This window comes from Centroberyx affinis, unplaced genomic scaffold (assembly GCF_046629955.1).
Source record: "Centroberyx affinis isolate AG114_WGS23_722 - 3 ecotype Tasmania unplaced genomic scaffold, CSIRO-AGI_Caff_v1 ptg003307l_1, whole genome shotgun sequence".
Lineage (NCBI taxonomy): Eukaryota > Metazoa > Chordata > Actinopteri > Beryciformes > Berycidae > Centroberyx > Centroberyx affinis.
Window position 1 is genome coordinate 313746 of NW_027281313.1, and position 23294 is coordinate 337039.

At 44.6% G+C, this 23294-nt stretch overlaps 1 protein-coding gene across 2 annotated transcripts in view; it reads left to right on the forward strand.

Moving 5' to 3' along the window:
* Positions 1-23294, forward strand: part of foxp2 (forkhead box P2) — a 65401-nt gene that overhangs the window by 35910 nt on the left and 6197 nt on the right. Inside the window, exons 6-14 of one of the 2 annotated variants that reach the window (XM_071538592.1) lie at positions 1320-1572; positions 3877-3984; positions 10452-10539; positions 13299-13382; positions 17498-17708; positions 18894-18970; positions 19172-19273; positions 21969-22090; positions 22501-22570. In XM_071538592.1, the coding sequence (XP_071394693.1) occupies positions 1320-1572; positions 3877-3984; positions 10452-10539; positions 13299-13382; positions 17498-17708; positions 18894-18970; positions 19172-19273; positions 21969-22090; positions 22501-22570 (1115 nt within the window). Of the gene's footprint in view, positions 1-1319; positions 1612-3876; positions 3985-10451; positions 10540-13298; positions 13383-17497; positions 17709-18893; positions 18971-19171; positions 19274-21968; positions 22091-22500; positions 22571-23294 lie in introns of both variants that reach the window. The other variant, XM_071538591.1, reaches the window with a different exon arrangement.

The window sequence follows — 23294 nt, forward strand, 5'->3', positions numbered from 1 at the left end:
CTTCCCTGTCTGTCTTTCGGTCCTGCCTGTCTTTGTTTCTCTCATTGGTATGCACCTCTGTCCCCCTGCTTTATCTCTAAGTATGTCTGTCTGTCTGCCTTCCTCTCATTGGTATGCTCTTCTGCCTTCCACTTTGTCCCTAACTCTCCACATTATCGTTTTTTTAGTCTTCCCTTCTTCATTTCTCTCTCTCTCTCTCTCTCTGATTATTGCTTTCTTTGTCTACCTCTGTTTCTGTCTCTCTCATCTCTGCTCTGCCTATGTTTGTGTTTGTTGTTTTTCCCTCTCTCTGTCTCTATTCCCCCGCTCCTCTCCTCTCCTCCCCCCTCCCCTCCTTCCCCGGTTGTTGTTGTTGTTGTTGTTTACTGCCTTCACTGAGAGCCGGGGAGAGGAGAAAGGGAAAAAATAAAAGGACAGAGAGAGAGCCGGCTCCATTTTCTCCTCCTGAGCCAAGTAAACACCTATGTTTGTTGTTTACCACCAAAATGGCGGGGACGAAAAACAACAGGCAGGAAGACATGAGAAAGAAATAAAAGGAGAGAATAGTGCCTAATTAGTCGCCGGGCTGAAAACAAGAGGTGGAAAAAGCTCGTTTATCTCACAAATAATATCATAAGCGGGAAGAGACATTTTGTACGCATGTAATGTGGCTAGCCAGAGCCATTGTAATCAATGCTTCACAGTTCTCCCCTAGATTGGATTGAAACACTAGATTGTTATTGTGGAGCGGATTACGGAGAGGGGGATTTCTGGAAGAGCAGCGCATGGTCTTTGAGACTGAAGACTACAGGAGTGATCTGTTAACAGGTAAAGTCAGCGGGGACTAACTGAGAAGAGGAAGAGAGGAAACACATGGGAGTCTGTTGGTGTTTGTGTTCAGTGCACTTCTGTTAGTGTGAGTGGGTGGCTGAGTTCAAACTCAGGTCAGCAGTGGAGAAGCACAGGATGGTAGTCGCTCACTGAGGGCGAGGCCTTGAAACATGCAGCTGTACACATCTTTTCACACTGTTCAATGGAGTCTGTAAACCTTGGGCTTCAGCTTTGTGGGCTGGCAAAAGTCTCACATCGGATACCAGGGTTTGCATTCAGCCGGGCAGCTGTATTGATTCGATATATATGTTTAATGGTTTCCATTTTTCTCTCCCTTACTCTTTGTCTCCTTTCCTACCACCTTCTCTCCCTCCCTCTCTTTCTTCCACCCTTCCTCTCATACGTCTTCCCTCTACCCACCTCCCTTTCCCTCCCCATCACTCTCCTCCATCTCTCTCTCTCTTTCTCTCTGTCTTTCTCTCTCTTTCCATCCCTCTCTACTTCTCCAGCTGGCCTGAGCCCTGCAGAGCTCCAGCAGTTGTGGAAGGACGTGACCGGAGCCGGCGGCCACGGCATGGAGGACAACGGCATCAAACACGGCGGCAACGGCAACGGCGCCGGTGGGGGAGGCGGCGGTTTAGACCTCTCCACCAACAACTCTTCCTCAACTACCTCCTCCTCCAACCCCTCCAAAGCATCGCCGCCCATCTCCCACCATTCCATCGCCAACGGACAGTCCCCCGCCCTCAACCACAGAAGAGAGAGGGAAAGGGAACGGGAACGGGAAAGGGAGCGAGAGAGGTAACACAATTGAGACGTCAGCCACACACCATTCAATACAACAAGGGGAAAGGCAGAGGGGAAGATGAAATGAGAGAGAAGTTACAGTGACTTGCTACCCATCACACATGCAAACAGGACACACACAGAGCCCTAGCTAAGCTTGTTGTTTTTGTGCCGCGTTTTAATGTAGGAACACGTCAGAACTCCGCGCTCCCATGTAGGGTATTTGTCCTCGTTTAGAGTAACAGAATAAACAGCATTTGTTCCTACAGGGAAAACATGATGTTTTGTTTATTTGTTCAATAGTTTATTAGCGTCTTGGTAATATTCAAAAAATAACAACCTTGTTCTCCCAGGGGACCGCGTGTGCCATTGAACGCACTTAGCTTGCACACAGATATCAAAAGCAGGGAGAGGCAGCCAGGCAGGCAGGCACGCTTACAACAAGCCTCTCTGGCAGGCAAGACAAGGTAACCTCCTTGTACATTAAGTATTTAGTGCTTTCTCTCTTTTTTTCTCTTTTGAAAATTACCTTCCTTGCTTGCTTGTCATGTAAACAGAATACGTGATGCCTTGAGTGGCGTTTCCAGGATGTTTATCCTTGTGATGGCGTCTTTTATAAATGCACCCGGTACCAAAACACTGACTGTTCACATATCTGCCTATCTGGCCCATGCATTATTCAAAGGCTTTTCTTGGGCGATATTATAATAAGGACGTAGGGTAGCGGTGTGTGTGTGTGGATGTGTGGTAGAGACTCACACTGGAGGTGGAAGTGCTGTGTAATTGGTTTAAAGTAGATGCTATCTCTCCAGCACCACTAAAAGGGGGCTTGAAAAAGATATCTTTAGAAGGAAGACATCCCTTGGAAGACAGAGGGAGAGAGAGAAAGAGAGAGGGAGGGAGGGAATAAGAAGAGAAGGAAGAAAGGAAAAAAACACTTTTTATCTGCCTGTGTCCCGAGGGGTGTGTGGCGTCTCATAATGATCGAACAAGGAGTATTGTCAAGGAGTGCTGCTTACTAACATGCCACGGATCGATGTGGGGAAAGCCTCTCTGTAAAACGCAGTGTGAGCTCTGCCACTCCTAATACACACACACACACACACACACACACAATCATTGGCCACACACAGGCATGCATACACATAGTCGTCGACCACACACAGACATGCACAAGCATAACCTACAAGCAGACACACACACAGACTGTACACAGCAATACACTCTCATTCACATTTTCACACACACACACACACACACACACACACACACATAGACACGCACGCATACACCAGCGCCAAGCCTAAAGGTTAAACCGTCATCTTTAATAGGATGTGCTGTCTAGGCAGGGTCGTAACTTATTTGGGTGCCATTTGAGAAACGCCAGAGCACCCCCGCTCCCCCTGTCCTCAAAGAACATAAGTTACACAGAGTATTAATCTCCTGATGAAAATTATATGGCCGTCTGGATTTTTAATGTTTACTTGAAAGCCCCCACCCCACCTCCCCGTAATGGCTTTACAAGATGGGATGGCGGCTGCGGTGGAGGCAAAGCTCCGGCTCCCTGTAGATTTCCATCGGTGATGTCGGCCGAATTGGTGTTTCTCACACGTTAGTCCACACGTTCTTTAAGTTAGTGGCATATTGCGAGGATTTGAATGGGGGAGGAGACTGTAGATCCATACTCAGATATGGTAGTTAATTATTCCTGCCACCACCAACATGCAGCTGTATGGATAGAGATGCGGTTACACAAGCAGTAACACACACACACACCACCACTCCTCCATTATCAAGACGACACTCTGACTTCCCTGTTTTAATTGGCCCCTCTCTCTCCCTCTCTCTCTCTCTCCTCCCTAGCCTTGGCTGTTGAACTATTCAATAGCCCACTGCTGAATTGACCTGTTTTGACCTCTTTGTTACTGATTGTAACCTGACAGGCGCAAGCCGCCTCAAGCCATTATAGCTTCTGTGATGAACCTGATGCCACCACCACCCCCCACCCCCACCACCCCCAACACCCTCTCTTCTCTTGATCCCACTCTCCTACCTTACCTCCCTCCCTCTCTTCCTACTCTTTGCTTTCTTGGTTGCTCGTTTGCTCATATTCTCTCTCTCTCTCTCTCTCTCTCTTCTCTCTCTCTCTCTCTCTCTCTCTCTCTCTCTCTCTCTCTCTCTCGCTCTCTACCTCTCTCTCTCTCTCTCCCTCTTTCTCTCTCTACCCCTCTCTCTCTCTCTCTCTCTCTCTCTCTCTCTCTCTCTCTCTCTCTCTCTCTCTAGCTCGTTACATGAGGAAAGTGGAGGATCCCACTCCCTGTACGGCCATGGTGTGTGCAAGTGGCCCGGCTGCGAGAGTATCTGTGAGGACTTCGGACAGTTTTTGAAGTAGGTTTTACTAACAGATAGATAGATAGATGTGAGTGTCTGCCCACCCCTTCCTGTTAACACTGTGTGTGCTTTTGTATGTGTGCACATCAAGCTAATATCTATTTTATAGTGACAGATACAGTAGTGTTATCCCGTGCACTACAGCACCTCCTCTCTCTGTGGGTACAGACGGGCCTAACAAAGACAAAAAAACACCACTGCCTCTCAAAGGGCCATTTTGACCTTCCAGACAGCCAGTTGACAGCGTTGGGCTCTAGCAGCACAGGACTCAAACCACCTCTGATTCATAACAAATCTCCTCCGCTGGCGTGGAACGGCCTGATAGGTTTGTGAAAAAGCGTCAAAAGCTAATGGCAACTCGCACGGCCGCGCGCTCACCTCCACAACAAAGGCCCCCATTCACTGTTGTCATGGTGCAGGCGCCAGAGCGAATGAACTCTTCATGCTCCATCAACAATTTAGTTAATTAGCTCATTTGTAATTGGCCGGCTTTGTTGCCAGGATGTTAGTGGGGGGACATCAAAGGAAGAAGGTGTTTGCAGCGCTGCCGATTACAGGTTATCACATTGCCACTCACCGAGAGAGAGTCTCTCTCTGCCTTTTCTCTTGCTCTCTCTCTCTCTCTCGCTCACTATCACTCTTTCCCTGGCTCCCCGCTCGCACACAGAGAAGAAAAGAAAGGGAAAGCTTTCATTTGAATATTCTAATTAGATTTGTAATTAACTGTGAAATAACGATCTGGCGAGTGTTTTTCACGGGGTGTAAATGTCCATGTGAATTCGCATAAACTCTTGAAATCGGGACATTGTTCTGGCGTATTTTCCAAATTATGCATTTCTCTACACTAGCGACTGTAATAAGTTGCAGAAAGCTGAAAATTCAGTGATATGGGAAACTAGTCCACCCAAGGGGAGCTGCTGTAGGATTTAGGTCAGGCTTTTGCTAATTCTACAGCACTAGCTTGTGCATTAAGGCTAATAGGTGTGTCTGTGAAAAGAAATTACTCTAAGAGAGATGGTGTTTACCAGTCTTTCGTATACACAAGCCAGACAGGACATTTAGCTGCATTTTCACACTCTATCAACACATACTGTACACCCAAAGGAACCATAATTGACACCAATGGATTTAAATGAATCAGAGGTGAATATATAATGCAACTATAGCCTGACAAGTGTGTTTGCTTATCCCCAATGGATAATTCAACGCATACATGGCAATGCGGTTATCACTTTTCTAGAGGGGACACAGCACATCCATAGGCATCATCTAGCATAATATTTCCAGTATATTGCATAGGATGCTATTGTCCAATCTAGTCTACATGTGTACTAGTCCAGGCAGGAGTTTGCCTTGCAGCTTGGGAACAGATGTGTGTGTGAGACAGCAAGCCTGTATAGGATTAGCAGGCGTTCCGGTATCTTGTCCTATCACCTCAGTACACTTACTTAAAGAACACGTCAGTCTATCCCTATGCATTGTGCGCACGCTTCACACGCAAACACACATAAGTCTGTGTGCAGTAAGGATACAGTTTCTAGGTAGCTTAGCTGCTTATTTTGGTGAGGGGCATAGATATACCATATAAAGCGCTAGCAGTGAATCCGATAAGCTCGAGACCCAATGCAAAAGGATGCATTGGTGTAGAGAGAAACTGAGAGAGAGAGAAAGAGAAAAGGGGTAGATTTCAAACATGAAAGCGAAAGCACAGGTTGGCAGATGGTTCGGAAAGAACCCTTGCCAGAACATTGGCTGCTACAAAACAGAACGGTGTCTGGGTTCAACTTCCCCCACACATCCCTGCGAGTCAGAGGCTGGCTCTGTACTGTAACCCACCCGGCACATGAAAACAGACACCAACAAAGAAGACAGGCTCGTCATCAGAACAAAGATGGCTGCTCGGCGGCGTGCCTTGGAGGAGCGATTGTCGGTGTCAGAGGGAGTCCTTTCATGTTTTCGGAGATGCCAGTCGTCTACACACACGCACATGCACGCATGCACACACACACACACACACACACATGCACAGTTTAAACGGGGTTACATAAAGCGGGTGTCAGATTTAGATGACAGTTTAGATGTTGGTAGTTGGGTGTGGGTTACATGGGGGGTGGGGCGCTGGAGGGGGTGGGGGGGGGGGGACCCAAGTCAACCCGGCATCTTGTCGTTCGCTGTAGGAGCTCAGCTCAGCGGCGGTGACACGTTTAGTCATCTATTGTTTTGTTGCGTGGAGAAACTTGTCAAGATCAGCATTTAATAGCTCTTCAGTGTTCTTTTAAGTGTTCTCACCTGGAAAAGGTAGCCTCGAGGTGGCTGGCACCCTGAATTAGCTCTCTGAAGTTCAAAATGAAATATTATCGTTGCAAGTGTTTCTTGAGTGGCGGGTGTGTGTGTGTGTGTGTGTGTGTGTGTGCGTGCGTGCGTGTGTGTGTGTGTGTGTTAGTTACATGTGGGAGAGAGAGAGACTAAGAGAAACGATGCATGCGCTGTAGCTATTTTGGGGGGGAGTACATGCGATAAATGCATCTGTTGTCATGTACTGTATATCAGTATACCACTACTGGGAATGTATGACTGAATAGAAAATGTAGTTAATGCAAGAATATTTAACTGGTGTACAATGCCTCCTGCTTGCCTACAGTCCTTGTACAAACTACTACACTTATTGATCTCTCTCTCCCCCTCCCACCCTTCTCACAATTAAAAAAGGAACTTGATTATCATGTTCAATTTGACACTTCTCCTCCAGCATATGCATGTCTTGTCCCCACTATGGCCCTTCACCCCACACATACATACACGCCCCCCCCTAAATCAATGCCCCTCCACCCCAACAAGATACACAGTCTATCTAACATATCTACACATGCACACACACACACACACTTAACTCTTCCCCTCCCTGTCACAACTGTGCTCTCCTTATTACCGGCAGGCAGGCAGGCTCCATGTTAAAATGGCAAGCTCAGCCGCTAACCTGACCGTTGGTGTCTATAACCCACTGCTAATTAAACCCACAAGGCAGCAGCCAAGTGTCTCTCTCTCTGTAGCGTACACATACACACACACACACATGCACACACACACTGTGGAGGGAGGCAGGCAGTCAGGCAGGCCCCCGGCCCCTGGATAGTGGTGCTCCCCTCCACCCCACCGCATGTCTCCTGCACTGTGACAAGACCTTTAAAACGGAGGGCATTACTTATGCACCGCCACTGTGGAGAGAGAGAGAGAGAGACTGAGTGTGTGTCTGCATGTGTATGTGTGTATATATGCATGATTGTGTATATTATATAGATGCCAGTGGGTGTGTGTGTGTGTGTGTTTATACATGCTGGTGCGTACATGCGTAGTGCATAGTTTGTGTACATTGTGTGTGCATGCCTGTGTTTACGTGCATGCATGCTTGTGTCTGTGTGTGTGCATGTACGTGAATGTGTGTGTGTGTGTGTGTACATCTGGTTGAGTGTGCAGGCATTTGTGTTTGTGTGTCACACTTAGACAGCGAGGAGGCCTAACTTACAATTCTCTGCTGGGCCTCTGCAGCCCCTGATAATACACACAGACAATTAGCAGAACCGTATCATCCATGTACGTTGGCTTGAGTAGATTTATTATTGGGCCCTTAGTGGACATTCATGGCCTATACATATTCATATACACAGCTGTGGGGGGAAACCGATGAGATGTTTTGTTCCCTTGTCTTTGAGAGAACAGAGAAACCGCAGAACTCAATAAAGAAGAAATCCTTGGTCGTTTCTGTTTAGCTGGTCAATACAAAACGCCATAGGACTGTCAGTTTGACTCATCTCTTCTGTCTCTCTCTCTCTCTTTCTTTCTCTCTCTCCCCTCTCTATTTATCAGTCTCTCTGTCTCTTTCTCTCTTCATTTGTCTTTATCTATCCTTTGATATGTCCAGCACTGTTACTTCTCTGAATCTCCTTCCTTCCTTCCTTCCTTCCCTCCCTCCCTGTCTTTCCCTCTCTCCTTCCCTGCTCTCAGCCAGCCCTCATCACATGGGTAATTCCCTCCTCAAAACAGAAATCAATATCCCTCTAAAGTGAGGCATTAATAGCATGCGGTAGCTAGGTAGGCCAGGCAGTGGGACTGTTTGTTTTTCGGGGTCTCACTCCTTCACATCTAGCCCCAACCTCTGGATTTGAACGGTGACAGCAGCTTATAGAGCCTCAGTAGAATAAGCATCCAATTCCTAGATCACCAATGGGCAGAACAATCAGTGCAATGACAATTTCCTTATGTGCATAGAGTAATCATGTAAGAGTGCTAGGAAAGGAAATAGAATAAGAGCTAAGGACAGAAGGTAGGAGGGATTTTTCGAGTTAATAGAGGAGAGGGTTTATGGTTCAGAGAAGAAAGGGTGACATGAGGTAGTTCTTTCACCACGTCTTGGTAAATAAGATGTTCTTTTATTGTTTTCCGTCTGTGTGTCTGTCTCTCTTACTCCCCCTCCCTCCCTCCCTCCTCCTCTCTGTCTTTGTGTGGCATTATTAATGCACAGTAGGACACGCCGCCATTTGAATATTTCATATATGCATGCAGTAATCTGCCTGTAATCGCCTTGCTAACTGGCCAGCGGTGAAAAGGTGTGTGGAGGAAAATAACTGGCTGGAGGACTGTCGAGAGGCCTTTGCGTGCACACACACACACACACACATACAAACACACAAAATATTAAAAAAACAAGCTGCTTGTCGATGAGAGGCAAACTTAATAAAGATTTTTTTCCCTCTCTCTTTTTTTGTAATGAGGTATCTTCAGGGACAGCGAGCAGCCCGCTCGGTGCTTTTGAAGCAGCTGTAATTCATGACACACGCCATACATCAAGTGCATAAGATAGCATTATGGGCAGTGAAATGAAAAGGGTATTTGCAACATTAGTTCCCTCATCCTGCGAGGGACGTGATTAAATGATTAATGAAATGCCCCCCTTTTTGCATGCGCATTCTGAAACAGCAATTAGGCACAAGGCTGGAGAAATCCACCGGTCCAGCCCTCCCCTCTCTCCCTCTATCCCTCATCCATCCCACCCCCCCACCCCTCCTCTTTTAATGCTACCTCATTCTTGATTTATAATGGAAAATTTCTGAGCATTAGACCTGAAATGGTTATAAAAGCATAAGCAGGAATGAGATGGAATGGTTTTAAATGTGCGCGGCCGTAATTGAAAGGTACTGAGCTATTGTGATTACAAATGTCCCGTTCAGCTTTGATTGGCACGCCAAGAGAAGCCGGTTCATTGAGTTGTATTGTTTTGCATATTGCAGATAAACAATAAGTAAGGGGTTTGGAAGATAAGAATAGAGGAATAATATGTGATGGAAGTGTGTGTGTATGTTTGTGTATTTGTGAGTTTGTGTGTGTGTGTGTGTGCGTGTGTGTGCACTTTCTGTGTGCCAGCCGGTTTGTGTGCATGTTCACGTAAGCGTGTGTCTAAGCAAGTGTGTGTCTCAGACAAAGTGAAAGCCGGGGAGAGGGAGAGATTTTGCACTCCCCCTAATGCACTGGAGGCAGCACTGTAAATGATCATTGAAGGGTCTGCAAGCTAACCTATAATTACTGGAGAGAAAGTGGCAGCTCTGGCATTTCATAAGCATGCCTCCTCAAAGCCTGCTTTGTGAGTTTGTCACCAATGATCATTTAGATAGAGGCTCATTACCCAGCATCACAACACTTTAGAAACCCCTTTTCGCCCCGTACGTTGTGTACTGTGTTTTATGTGTGCGTGTGCACGCGTTTGTGTGTGTATGCATGTGTGCTTTACGGGGAAGAAAGGTCTATCTTAATGGCGAGGCTCTTTTGTGTCCTGCAGACAAAATCCAATCAAGACAAAAACCCTCATTGACTGTTATGGCTGTCTGGCTGCCTTTTTCTTCTAATGAGGCGAACACACCAGATACATTTAATATGTCTGCTGCTGGATAATGCACCTTCAGTTGAAGAGCTGCTTTTTTGTGTCAAATGTTGCTGGTGTTAAATCGCGTGTATTGTTTTCAGTAAACGAAGGAGACAAAGCCGTTCTGCTGGGCTAGCATCTTTTATTCTCTGTAGACGGCTCCGCTCAGGGTGGCACTGAAGTTAGCCATCTAAACTGGCGCAGGCCTATTGTCATGTTAAACATGGCGCCGCACAGAGCCGTGTTGGAGTTACTGCCTCATGTCTAATTACTTTGTTTCAGAGTGGAACAATGGCTCATAACAGGATCCTATGGATAATTGTTCCAGTATAGAAACATTAACATTAAAACAAAACAGCAGTGAAGTTGATACTGTAATTATCATCCTCCACAATTTTGATCATGGTGAAAATGAATATAATTTACTGCTTCTGCTGCACACACATTTGACAGATTTTAAATTCATTTTTTTGGTGTGTAATACCCACACTGTCTTCCCCCCCCCCTCCCCTCTCTCTTTCTCTCTCTCTGTCCCTCCCTCCCTCTCCAGGCACCTTAACAGTGAACACGCCCTAGATGATCGGAGCACGGCCCAATGTAGAGTCCAGATGCAAGTGGTGCAGCAGCTGGAAATACAGGTACGTTCTCTCTCAGGCACACAAGAGCACAACACATTACTATGCACAGTTGGCACATACTGTAAGCTGTATGTATTGTTAGTGTCACATTTGACCATCTGAGGGTAAGCACATTTATCATTTAACATTTACTGATACTTCACCAGTTGAAACTTTATTTTTATAATCCTTTCCTCACATTGAATGTTTGTTACACTTGTTTAAGTGAGAGAAAGGCCACACTGTGGTCCCCTTAAGACTTACAGACAAGCAGGACCTGCTGAATTCAACAAAGCCACTAAACAAAGGAATCCTCAGGCCCTGCGACGAAAGCCATTATGGCTGTTTTAATTGAATTAAGCGTGTGCTTTATTTTCTCCCCTTTCTTTTTTTCCTCTCTTTCTTTCCAATTAATAGCGAGCGCATCTCTCCCGGTCTGCTGTGTTAATTAACTGCACTTTGCACCTGAAGAAAGCTCAAAAGGAGGGAACTATTTTCAGTAGGTGGAGCGTGACCTTATTAAGAAGTCACGCTGGCTAGATGATTGAGCGCTGATTGAGCGACATTATTACTCAGCACTGCAGACAACCGCTGCTCTCCCTTCAGAAACAAATAGATATGTGTGTTTTAAACTAGGCTCAAACAAAGTGCTAAATGGAAATATTCTGTATGCCAGTTGAAACCAGGCCCTAGTTCTTTGTGGTAGTTCTTTTAAGAGTACAGCGCACACAGCTATAAGACAGCAGTGCCTTGCTGAGGTGTTTGTACTACCTGAAGTTATGACAAGTCAGGCTTTGCACTGTAGCACATTTTGGTTGTAAGTCAGAGCTAAATGCCTAGGCTTTTGCTCAGCAGGCAAGTTAGTTTTTCTTACTATCTGGACACTAAAAGAGACAGAAGTAGTACTTTTAGGCATATGAGGAGTGACCTCCTCTGAGACTTTATGTTGTCATCCCTAAGATAACAGCTCTGCTTTTACACAGTCTTGTAGCATCACTGGCCCTCGTAGTATTCATGAAGCATCCCAGAATAAGAGTGCTGATCCGAGATAAGTTTCTACATGAACCACAGCAAGGCACACGCAACCATACGAGCCGACCAGTGCTCCTAGATCAGTACTCTTATTCTTAGAAGCATCAGGAATATGATGGCAAAACTGTAGGGTTTAGAAGTGGTGCAGTATAAAGAGGTCCCACTGTAACATCCACTCCCTCCCTCTCTCCCAGCCTGTCCTCTACCAGAGGCCTAAACCAGCTTCATGTTGATCAGAATCCAAGCCAAGCATTTTCTCCCTCACACACAGTTGTTTTTCCGCTCCGATAAACAGTTTGTATTTATTTGTTAGGCTACTGGCGGGCCCTAAAAAATGAATTATTCCTGTTTGCATGTTAAAAAATATATAAATAAACAAAATGGCGAAGGATTTGTGTTATTTATTTAATTTTGTCTTATTTTTGTTTTGTTTTTTTCATCGAAACACAAAGCTAGCGAAGCTTGCGCTTTACAGTGTGACCAATTACAGTGGTGCACTTCTGTTTTCTGTCCTGTCTCCTCTTTTCTTTTCTCTCATCCTTGCTCCCTCCATCCCTCTCTCTTTTTTCCCTGAGAGCCGTCAGTAGTAATGAGCCCAGCTCTGTGTACGTGTGCACTTCTGTGCGCGCACGCCTGCTTGCTTGTGTGTTTCTGCGTCTGTGTGTGTTTTCGCACCGGTCCGTGTGTGTGTGTATATTATGGGCGTGGGGGGGTTGAGGCTTTCACACGGTCCGGTCCCTGTCACTCCCTGTGAATTAGATTGATGATAGGCGATGGCCGGGGCCACTAACTGGACCTGGGAGGCGGGGCCGCCTGGCACCCTGTTTGGAAGACCCCTTCACCTCTCGGCAGCTGCTGGCTGCGCTCCATCCCCCTAACAGTGTCCACAGGACTTTCAGCAGACACTCAGGACCGCCTAATTTATGGCCCAACTAGCTTGTTACTGTCAGAGCCTCGCTGACCTAAATTCTGCTATTGACAAAAAGATGAAATGCTATTTGTTTTGCCTGACCTGTCGACACCCCCTCCCTTCTCCTTCCCCCAGCCTCTCATCTTCCCCTTATATCTCCAGCAAGACTCTCTCTTTCTCTCTAGGCTTATATTTAGCCTTTTCTTTCTTTCTTTCTTTCCTTCTTTCTTTTTCTTTCCTTCTTTCTTTCTTTCTTTCTTTCTTTCTTCCCTCCCTCCATTCTTTCTTCTCTACCTCCATTCTTCTCTCCCTCCATTCTTTCTTCCCTCCCTCCAATCTTTCTTCTCTCCCTCCATTCTTTCTTCTCTCCCTCTATTCTTTCGACCCTCATCCATTCTTTCTTCCCTCCCTCCATTCTTTCTTCTCTACCTCCATTCTTTTTTCTCTCCCTCCATTCTTTCTTCCCTCCCTCCATTCTTTCTTCCCTCCCTCCCTTTTAAGGTGTGTATATTCTGTTTAGAAAGTGATACACACTGCAGCCAGAGCATTTTTACCACAAGATGCGTTAACTGCTGCAGTCTGGGGGAAAAAAAAAAAATCATATAATAATCATTATTATAACTGTCCTCCTCTCTCTCTCTCCCTCTCTCTCTCTCTCTCTCTCTCTCTCTCTCTCTCTCTCTCTCTCTCTCTCTCTCTCTCTCTCTCTCTCTCTTTGTCTCTTATTCTTTATTCTCACTCTTCTGTCTATTACTCTTTACACTCTCCTCTCCTCTCCTCTCCTCTCCTCTCCTCTCCTCTCCTCTCCTGTCCTCTCCTCTCTCCTCTCTCTTAACAGCTTTCTAAAGAACGTGAGCGTCTTCAGGCGATGATGGCCCACTTGCACATGCGGCCCTCGGAACCCAAGTCATCTCCCAAACCAGTGAGTGCATATTGCTCCGGCTACCGTAAACATGAATGAGGCCCCCAGGCAGAAAATGAACAGTTTAACCACCAGGCAGTTAAAATAGAGAGTGTGTGTGAGTGAGTGATAGAAGATGGAAGGGGAATGGGATTTGTAATACCGAGTTACATCTGCTGCCTATCAGGTATTGTGCGCTGTGAGAGGACAATAGAGTTTGGAAGTGTATTAGATGGCAGAGCCGCGGAGTCCTTGGCTAAAACGCCGGGTCATTTCTCTGTGATGGATATAATAGCCAAAACAACCTGTTGGCCACTGATGACTGTTTGGCTCACTGGCCATTGCAGCACTCAAGAGTGGAGTGAGAGAGGAGAAGATATGTCATTTGAACAACAAACACCTGAAAATCGTAGTCGAGTGGTAAAGATAATGTGATGTTGACATAAATGCCCACAGCTCTGCTGAAATTGGTTAAAGAAAAAAAAAACTAAATTTTGAAAGAGGTCAGCGAAGATAGAAAATGATGTCAGAGTAGAAAATGTATTTTTTTCTCTCTCGATTTTATTGTTCACATTACAAATGGATATATGGGTTTATGTGATTACAAATGTATTTAAACTAACCAGTATTTGAATTTAATATCAAAATAATACATTTTTGCAAACATTATTTCCTCCTAATTTTAGGCGTTTTGAAATATTTTGGAGAGCAAAACATTGTTAGCGTGTTTCTGCTGCTTAGTAAGTGCCTAATTTCAATAGAATAATTTTCCTCATCACCTCCCATCATAGAACGTAGATAATCACAAGATAGCATAATTATCCCATAATTCCATCAGGAATCAAACTCCCTTTTTGCCAATTTATTATTCAATCACTCTCTCTCTCTCTTTTTTTTAATCTTCAAAACTCCAGCAGCTTGGTTCCATCTCGTCCAATAAAGAATTTGCAGCCTATAATCCATGCCTGAATATGAATGAATGATGCTAATGAAGTATTGCATTACATAAAGCGCACATGAAAGAGCACCTAATTGCATTTGATGGTGGGGGCAATTCAGACAGAATTCTTAAACGAACAGTTAAGTCCTCAGTTTTAAGGCTCCCCCTTTTTTTAAGGGGAGGTGAGGTGAAGATTTGGTGCAGGGCAAAATCGGAGCAGAATACACGTGTGTGTGTGCTCTGTGCAAAAATGAAAAGACATAACAACAGAGAGAGAGAGAGAGAGAGAGAGAGATGGTTTGTGGATTTCAAACTGCAGCATGGATTTATGCCCAGTATAATCATGGGTGCAGGATAGAAACGGCCCAGACATTTGATAAATATGAATAGTCTGAATGTATTATCAGGGCTGGAAATAAGTCCTATTTGTTCATCAGTGCAGCCCATGAACAACCAGTGCCAGGCGAATACAAAACACTGGTGCACTGTCTCCAATATGACCCCATTTACTCTCTGAATCGCACTTCATTAAATGTTACCTTTTGGCCATGCCATGGATGGATGAGAATCAAAGTTAGCAAGGCTGCAAGTCCTGAATAATGAGCACTCTCTCTCTCTCTCTCTCTCTCTCTCTCTCTGCCTCTCTCTCTCTGCCTTTCTCTGTCATCCTCTCGTTCTCAACCCTACCTTGAATACGTATTCAGATAAGCGAGAGGTGACAAAGTGCTCATCCCTGCCTCTCCCCTCTCACTCCTCTCCCCGTTCGACTTTAATCAATTCCATTTTGCAAATATGGGATTGCATGCCTGCAAACATGTTCCGCTTGTTGCCGTACCTTGTAGGTGAAGAGGAGGGAAAAAAGGAGAAGAAATTATGTCTTAACATTATAAATATACATGCTACATGCCACACACACACACACACACTTAACAGGGTTTATTTTGAAGTGTTTTCGGCTGTTTGACAGTTTATCAAACCCCCTTTGTGGAGCCTCCAGTCTGTAATTCTTGGTTCACCGTCTGGTCCTGCGTGCAGCAGGATGCAGGGAATGAGAGATTACATGAGAGACACTCACACACACTGTCTTGACCTCAGCCACTATGAATTGCATGGAGATTTGTACATTATATACTTCCAGGTCTGCACACTGGTAGAGAAAATGTATTAATATACATTTTTCAGTGGCCAAGTAAGTGTGGGTGTGTGTGTATGTGTGTGTGTGTGTGTGTGCGCCTGTGTCTGCGTTTACTCAACTGATTGTAATTCAAGTTTAATTCTTTTTCCTTTGAGAAAAAAATAATGTAAAAAAAAAACAATAATGCAGAGAGTACATTGTTTTATTTATGTTATTGTTTCATTTTGGGTAGATATTTTAGAGAAGATATTTTCATTCTCCCATCCTGTTTTACCCTCTCTGTTCCTCATCCTCTCTCTTCCTCCTTCCTCCCCCTCTAGCCCCCCACCCCCCGCCCCCTCCCACACACACACATACACACACACACATACACACACACACCTCTGTACTCAGTGGAGGCCTATGTATGCCAGCCAGCCCTTGTCCCAACCCATCCCTGTAGCAGCTCATTACAGCTAAGTGGGCATGTAATTATCAGCTGAAAACCCCTACATCCACCAGAGTATCTCAAACTTGACATTTCATCGTATTTATCAACACATGCCACAAATGACCGCTGATACCTTTCCCTCTCCCTCGCTCCTTCCATCTCTCCCTTCCTTCGGCCTCCCGTTCCCTCCCATCTTTCAAGTCGGTTTTAATTCAAACCCTCACAATGGATGCATTCCACTCGCAGCCTCGCAATTAAGGCAATTTGGTTTGAATATGTAACAATGTCATTACCATTCCACCTAAATTAGCGCAGAGACTAAAAGGTCAGTTAGGAATTTTCCAGTCGGTTGGAGCCTCTCACATGAGATTTGGGAGGCAAACGCAAAAGTGGTGGAAAAGCCGGACGATTAGCGAGCGCGCTTTTTCAGTTGGCGTTCATGCCAGGGGTAACTAACACTCTCCGGTCGCTAATACTGAAGGAGAGGAAGAGAGAAAGAAAGTGAGAGCGTGTGAGTGTGTCTGTGTTTCCAGGGTGGCCTAGTGGTTAGAGAGGCTGTCCTGTATCCCCACAACGGTCAGAAAATGAAGGTGCATCCGTTACCCCACCTCAAGTCAGTCCGGGTCATGGGTGCTAAATGTATCTGTAATCTCTCTGAGGGTGAGAATGATTCCCAAATGTCTTGCTTTTGTTGCAAAAACTGTCCATCTATTAAGTAATTTAGTCTTATATTCTGTTTTAAAATGTTATTTTTCTTAAAACATTGAAAAAAATCTGCCAACAGGGTGAGATAATTCCACTTGTTTCAAAGCAGTTTCACTTCTTGCAGGAATTTTCAATAAAATAAGCGTCAAAACCAGTCTGACCAAGTCAAGAAAATCATGATAGAAGTTGGTTTGCGCTGAAAATGATCTCAATCCATTGACATATTTTAAATGGGGTCTGACATTGTGTCTCTTGCAGGCCTGGCTCTCCTAGCCAGGTGGCTACTCTCTCCTAGACTCTCACAGTGCACAATCCACTCACTGGGTGGCTCTAATGGGGGAGATAGAGAGGGAGGGAGGGAGGGAGGGAGGGAGGGAGTGATAAATAGAGAGATAAAGAGAGATGGGCCGGGATAACACGGGGGCCAATCGTTGGATAATCTTGAACAGCGTGCTCTAATTAGAATTCTTATGATACAATTTGGTGGTTGTAATTAGTGGAGATGGGCTGGCTCCTCTCCACGAGCCTTGTTAGTGGAAACACAGCTGTGTTAGAGAGGAGGAGAGCAGACACTCGGCTCTGTCAGAGAAACCGCAAACTAATGCCTTCCTGTTTCTCTCTCTCTCCCTCTCTCTCTCTCTCTCTCTCTTGCTTGTATCTCTATTTTTCTCTTTCCCACCCTCCACCCTCCCTCTCTCCTCCTCGCCCTTACACTACATCTTCTAAACCCCTTTTCTCTCTCTCCATCCACTCTCTCTTTCCCTCCTGCCACATCTACCTGTGCTCCCTATCTTTTCTCTCTTTGTCTTTCTCTCTTCACCCGTCTTCTCCTTCTCTTTTTCCCCTCTTGCATCTCATCCTCCGCCTCATTTCTTTCCACGCTCCCTCTGTCACTCACGCTCTGAATCTTCCTCCACCCTTCTCAGCTTAACTTGGTGTCCAGCGTCACCATGTCCAAGAACCTTCCCTCAGTGTCGCCCCCCAACTTACCTCAGACCCCCACCACACCCACGGCACCTATCACCCCCATGGCCCCCATGCCCCAGGTACCCTCGGTACTGGGCGGAGCCAACGTCCCCAGTATGGGAGCCATGCGCAGACGCCACTCCGACAAATACTCCATGCCCCTGTCGTCAGGTAGGACCAACTACTCAGCACTGCTGCACACACACACACACACACACTCGCTAATATACTCAGTCAGTATGGTCTCTTCACCTTCAGTTCAAGCTGTTCACAATGTGAATTGAAACTGGTATGGTACAGCTTAATAATAGAGCACTCATTCTCAATTATTTGACTTAATATATATGTGAGTCCTTTGAAAAGGTTTTTAATTTTTTATATTCTGAAGAAAATCCACCTTGTGAATTGCTTGAATTGAATGTGAATTCAGCCTGACCCTGACACACACACACCTGCCCGCACACATATACACACACATATACACACACATACTCTGATTTGTGCCACTGATTTGACATGGATTAACAATTCAATTCAGAGAATGCTGATTGCCCAGAGAGATTTTTTCCTACGTTCATGAATTGAATTTTTATTCCAATTTAATAATTTGTTGAAATTATGAATTGGATGTGAGACTCTGGGCACTGCACTATAAATAGTAGTTTGTGTTGGAACTCGTCCAATACTGGACTGCTAATGCTTTTTTTTAACACACTCACATACACACATACACACGTGCGTGTACATGCACACACAAAACACACAAACATGCACACAGACATACACACACACACACACACACACACAGATGCTTGTTGTTTGTACCAATGTGGGACGTCTGGTGGGTTTATAAAAGCAAGCCTATGTTTAATCACTCTATATGTAAATAGACAAGAACTTCCTCTGTGCATAAATATTACATGAATGTTAATTAAGTTCAAATAATGGGGAAAAAATACAATATTTATTACATTAAGACATTCCATGTATTAAGCTTTGCATTTTAAACGGTCCGTCTTTGATGTTTATATTTACTCTCTCTGTGTTTAGTGTGAAGACACATAAATTATTCAACTTCACCCTAACTATCTACACAGATCTCATTTTATGGATGTATTAGTGTTTAAGATTTCTCACGAGAGAGATTAATTAAAAATGCATTTTGTTAGACATGGAAAATGCTGATTTGATGTGCCCCCTCTAACCCCAAACCAATCCACCCCCACCCTCTTTTTTCCTCCCCTCTCCTTTCTCTCTCACCCCTTTTAATTTGATGAAACCCTGAGCATATTTGATACCTGAAGGAATAAAATTTACCAATTATTTCAGGTGGTGACACAGTATTTATTTTTCCAGAGATTGCCCCAAACTACGAGTTTTATAAGAACGCAGATGTCAGACCGCCATTTACTTATGCAACCCTCATAAGACAGGTGAGTGGGAAATAAATTAACTTTGCCTGATTAGATTAAAATTAATTGCTGCATGAATCATGGCAGCTCTCTCTCTGTCCCTCTCTCTATTTGTGTGTGTTGTGTGTGTGTGTGTTGTGTATGTGTCTGTGTTTTTGTGTGTGTGTGTGTCAGTCACGCGGTCTCGTTAGTAAACCATTATTTGATGTCATCTCATTTCAGGCTATCATGGACTCTAGCGACATGCAGTTAACGCTTAATGAAATCTACAGCTGGTTCACGCGCACGTTTGCCTACTTCAGACGCAACGCTGCAACTTGGAAGGTAACCTTGCTGAACACACACACACACACATAGACACACACATACACACACACACACACCCTGCCTTTCACCCTTTTTACAGTAAAGACTACTCCCTCTTCTAAGAAAAGTCAGAAAAGAAACCTCAAGAAAGTATTTATTTACGCGGCACCAAGCGATTACTACTTCTCCCCCCCTTCTTTTTAACCTGCCTCTTGAATAGAGCCCATTTTTCTCTGTTTTATTTTTTTTCCCCTCCCATTCCGCCTTTTCTCTTTGGAAATGACAAGTGAAAGAATTATTCTGCCTCTGATATCGTTTTCTAATTTGGTGCAATTAATAGCGGAGGCTTGGCGTGGAGAGGAGAGGGCTCTGACGCACTAATTATACAGCAGCCACTCCATCATCAGCACCTTTTGTTAAGAGAGGCACAGAATTACAGTCTCTCTCTCTCTCTCTCTCTCTCTCTCTCTCTCTCTCTCTCTCTCTCTCTCTCGACCCCTTCCCACTCTATTTTACCCCTCCTCCTCCTGAAACCACCTTCTCTTGCATATCATTGGTTAATTAGTATGAAAGATGGCTGTTTGCCTGTTAACCAGCTCTCAGCCTTGTGAAGGGGGTTGTGTCTCGGCCAAAGACGCACACGCGCGCGCACACACACACACACACACACACACACACACAAGCCACGCATTTGTCCAAGTGAGAGGTTAAGGGTTTGTTCATCTGGAACTAAAGCAGGGAGGAAAGTGAGAATTGGCCTGTCAGAGAGGGAACAGTCTTTATTTACCCACACAAAGGGGCCCATTTGTATATCTGTCCCTACAACTTTATTGTCCTGTCTGCCTGCACAAAGATGGTAAAAAATGTCTTTCCTGCAGCACATGTTTTAACCAGAAGTGTGTCTGCCTGCTGATAAAGACAGCCTCTGCGAGCGTTAGGTGTCGGCAGTGTTTTATCCTGCAGCCCCTAAACGCCATTCGTTAGCCGCCTTTGGCCTTTGTGGCTGTGCGGAGGACTGGAGGGGAGACACAGCAGCCTCTCATCAGCATGCAAGGCATGGCGCAGCACTAGATTTAGCAAAGTGAATTAATTTGGATTTGGGATGCAAATGAGCGCATGGGCGTGTGATCGCCAATCCAGGAGGGCATGCAAAAAGATCCGTGCCCTTTTCCAGTTTGTTAGGTACAGTAAGCGGTGTGTTTTGTTGTGCAGGGCTATTGTGTTACGGCACGGGAGGTTGTCGGAGGTTTTTCCAGCGGTTTTTACATACACAGCACAGATAACGCGACGCATACACACGTGCCCTTTCAAATGTTCTTTTTTTTTTCCTTTCTTGGTTTCCTGAGAAAAGTTTCAGCCCTGTGCATGCGATACAATGGCAGTGGCGTCACAATGACATTAGAAATACCTTGTCTCAGTCTGTCCCTCCCAGCACAATAACCAAGGTGATCTATTTACATCTACAGCTCCACAATTCCCTTTGTAAGGCATTAGTGGGATGATCAGCGATGGGCTTGTCATTTGATTAACGGAGAGAATTTGTTTAAAAAAAAAAAAAAAAAGAAGAAAAGAAAGAAATGAAAGGTGGTTTAATATCTCAGCTTGGTCTCATCAGCTCAAAAGAGGGATCTACCCCCCACCCCACCCCCCTTTCCCTCTCTCTCTTTTTCTCTCACCCAGAAGCTTATTAGTTCTAACTATATAGCATGCATAATAAAACTGCTCATTTGCTCATTAATATTAAAATTATCATATTCAGAGCCATGGGCATTAAGATCAATCAAATCCTGGGATTTTCAGGTCAGATGCGAGATCTGCTTATGAGTTTTTCTTTTTTTTTTCTGAATCCCCTTTTCTTGGAGAAAGAGCAGTACACACCAAGCTCAGGGAGATGATAAATATGAGAGGCAGGGATATTAAAGGCAAGGTTATTATTTGTAGAGTCTGATGCATGTTTTAATTATGGTCATATTAATACGAGAGAGGATTTTTTTCCTATAGATTTTCCTTATTTTGTAATTAATGCATGCACCTTACTGTGGCTTATTTTATGGGAGATATATCCTTTCTTTTCTTTTCTTTTTTTTCAAATTTAAATTGAATATGTGAATACAACAAAGCTTTGATGATACACCTGAGAGATATAATTGTGTCATTAAAGTAAGCATTCGTTTAATACCTGATGTGACACCACATGCAGAATTTTTGGACATATAGATACAGTTCAGCTTAATCCTCCTTATTCGCGCGCTCGCACATACACACACACACACACACACACAGACACACACACACACACTGATACAAGGGTCTCCTGGTGACTGTCTTTTTTCTTGCAATACTGTCATCTTTAAAGCGATGTGTCCATTAAGAGCAATGCCGTTCTGGAGCAGAGAGGGTTACTGACATCACCATTATCAAGCCCGGCATTACCACTTCTGTCACCACCATAAGCCATTCGCTATGCTGATTACCTCCTTTTAGTCTACTTACTCTGATTGATATGTACTGTGTGCAGGACTTGTAAGAGCATTCGCTCTCACTCAATTTTTACTAATTAAATCAATGGTGCGTGAATGTTAAGAATTTCTTCAAAACGCAAGAAAAAAATCAATTTCCAAGTGTTCTTTTTTTTTCTTGATGGATAATGAATGAATATGATTCTTTTTAACTTATCCTCTGACCTTTGTGTGTCTATCACGTCTCTCTGCAGAACGCTGTTCGTCACAACCTCAGTCTGCACAAGTGCTTTGTGCGTGTGGAGAACGTGAAAGGGGCAGTGTGGACCGTAGATGAGGTGGAGTACCAGAAACGCAGGTCGCAGAAGATCACGGGGTACGCATTCTGTCACCGCTCCTTAGATCTACATCTGGAGGTCACTGGCATGTACATGCACAGGTCATAGAAAATCATAGGGTGCAAATTCTGTCTATACACCACTCCACTGATAGACCATTACTCTCTCTCTCTCTCTCTCTCTCTCTCTCTCTCTCTCTCTCTACATATATAAATATATATATATATATATATGTATATATTCTGTGTATATACTCTATATTCTGCCTGCTACAAGACTGCTAATACATATTTATATATAGGGTCATTGTATTTTGAACCAAATTTAAATGCACTACTACGTGGAGATTTGAGATTTTTCCATAGCATGTTATAATGTAAACTGATTTTTGATCTAATATATTTTTGTTTATTTCTTTGTTTTCTGTTGTTGTTTACAATGCATCCAGAAGCCCAACACTTGTCAAGAACCTGCCCTCCAGTCTTGGCTATGGAGCAGCACTAAACGCCAGCCTACAGGTATGAACCGAAAGCCCGGGAGAACCACTGACTCACCGGCTGCCTGTTTGATTGACTGGCTGGCAGAACTACTGACTGACTGACCAGTTGTCTGACCAAGTGACTATGCCTCTGTGGTTGATGCGTATTTCAATAGGAGCCCGTTTAGACATAATAGTACTCCAGCGTCACACTCGGCGTAAGAGGGAGCAAGGTTTTTTTTTTAACTCAGGTTTCTGCCTGTCTGTTTCTCTCCTTCTATCACACCATCTTTCTCACTCTCTCTCTCTCTTTCTCTCTCTCTCTCTGTCTTTAGTTTATACCTTCAAGCTCAGAAGGCCACCCTGTGGTAGAGTCAGGAAGCTACTCTCTCTTTCTTTCTTTCTTTCTCTCTCCCTCTTTCAGCTGTGGCAGCCACCTTAGATTGATAGCGGCATGTGCAAATGCAAGGGCATGTGCATTAATATTTATCCAAGCTGTCATAAATGATTTGGCTTCATAGTGTACGCCGGCGAGGTGCTCATGGCAAAAACTTTAAAAATTTAATCACTGTATATAACTTTAATGCGCAGGAGGCGAAAGTGTCAGGAGTTTTTATTATTTTGAGGTAAAGTTTTTTGGGGGTCTTTTTTAATAGCCACACCACACAAGGGCATATGAATGGCAGGCGGGGGGGGAGGTGTTGTCAGCAAGCTGTCACAGGAGGGGGGAAGCAGCCTGCAACTGAATGAAAACTTAGACAACT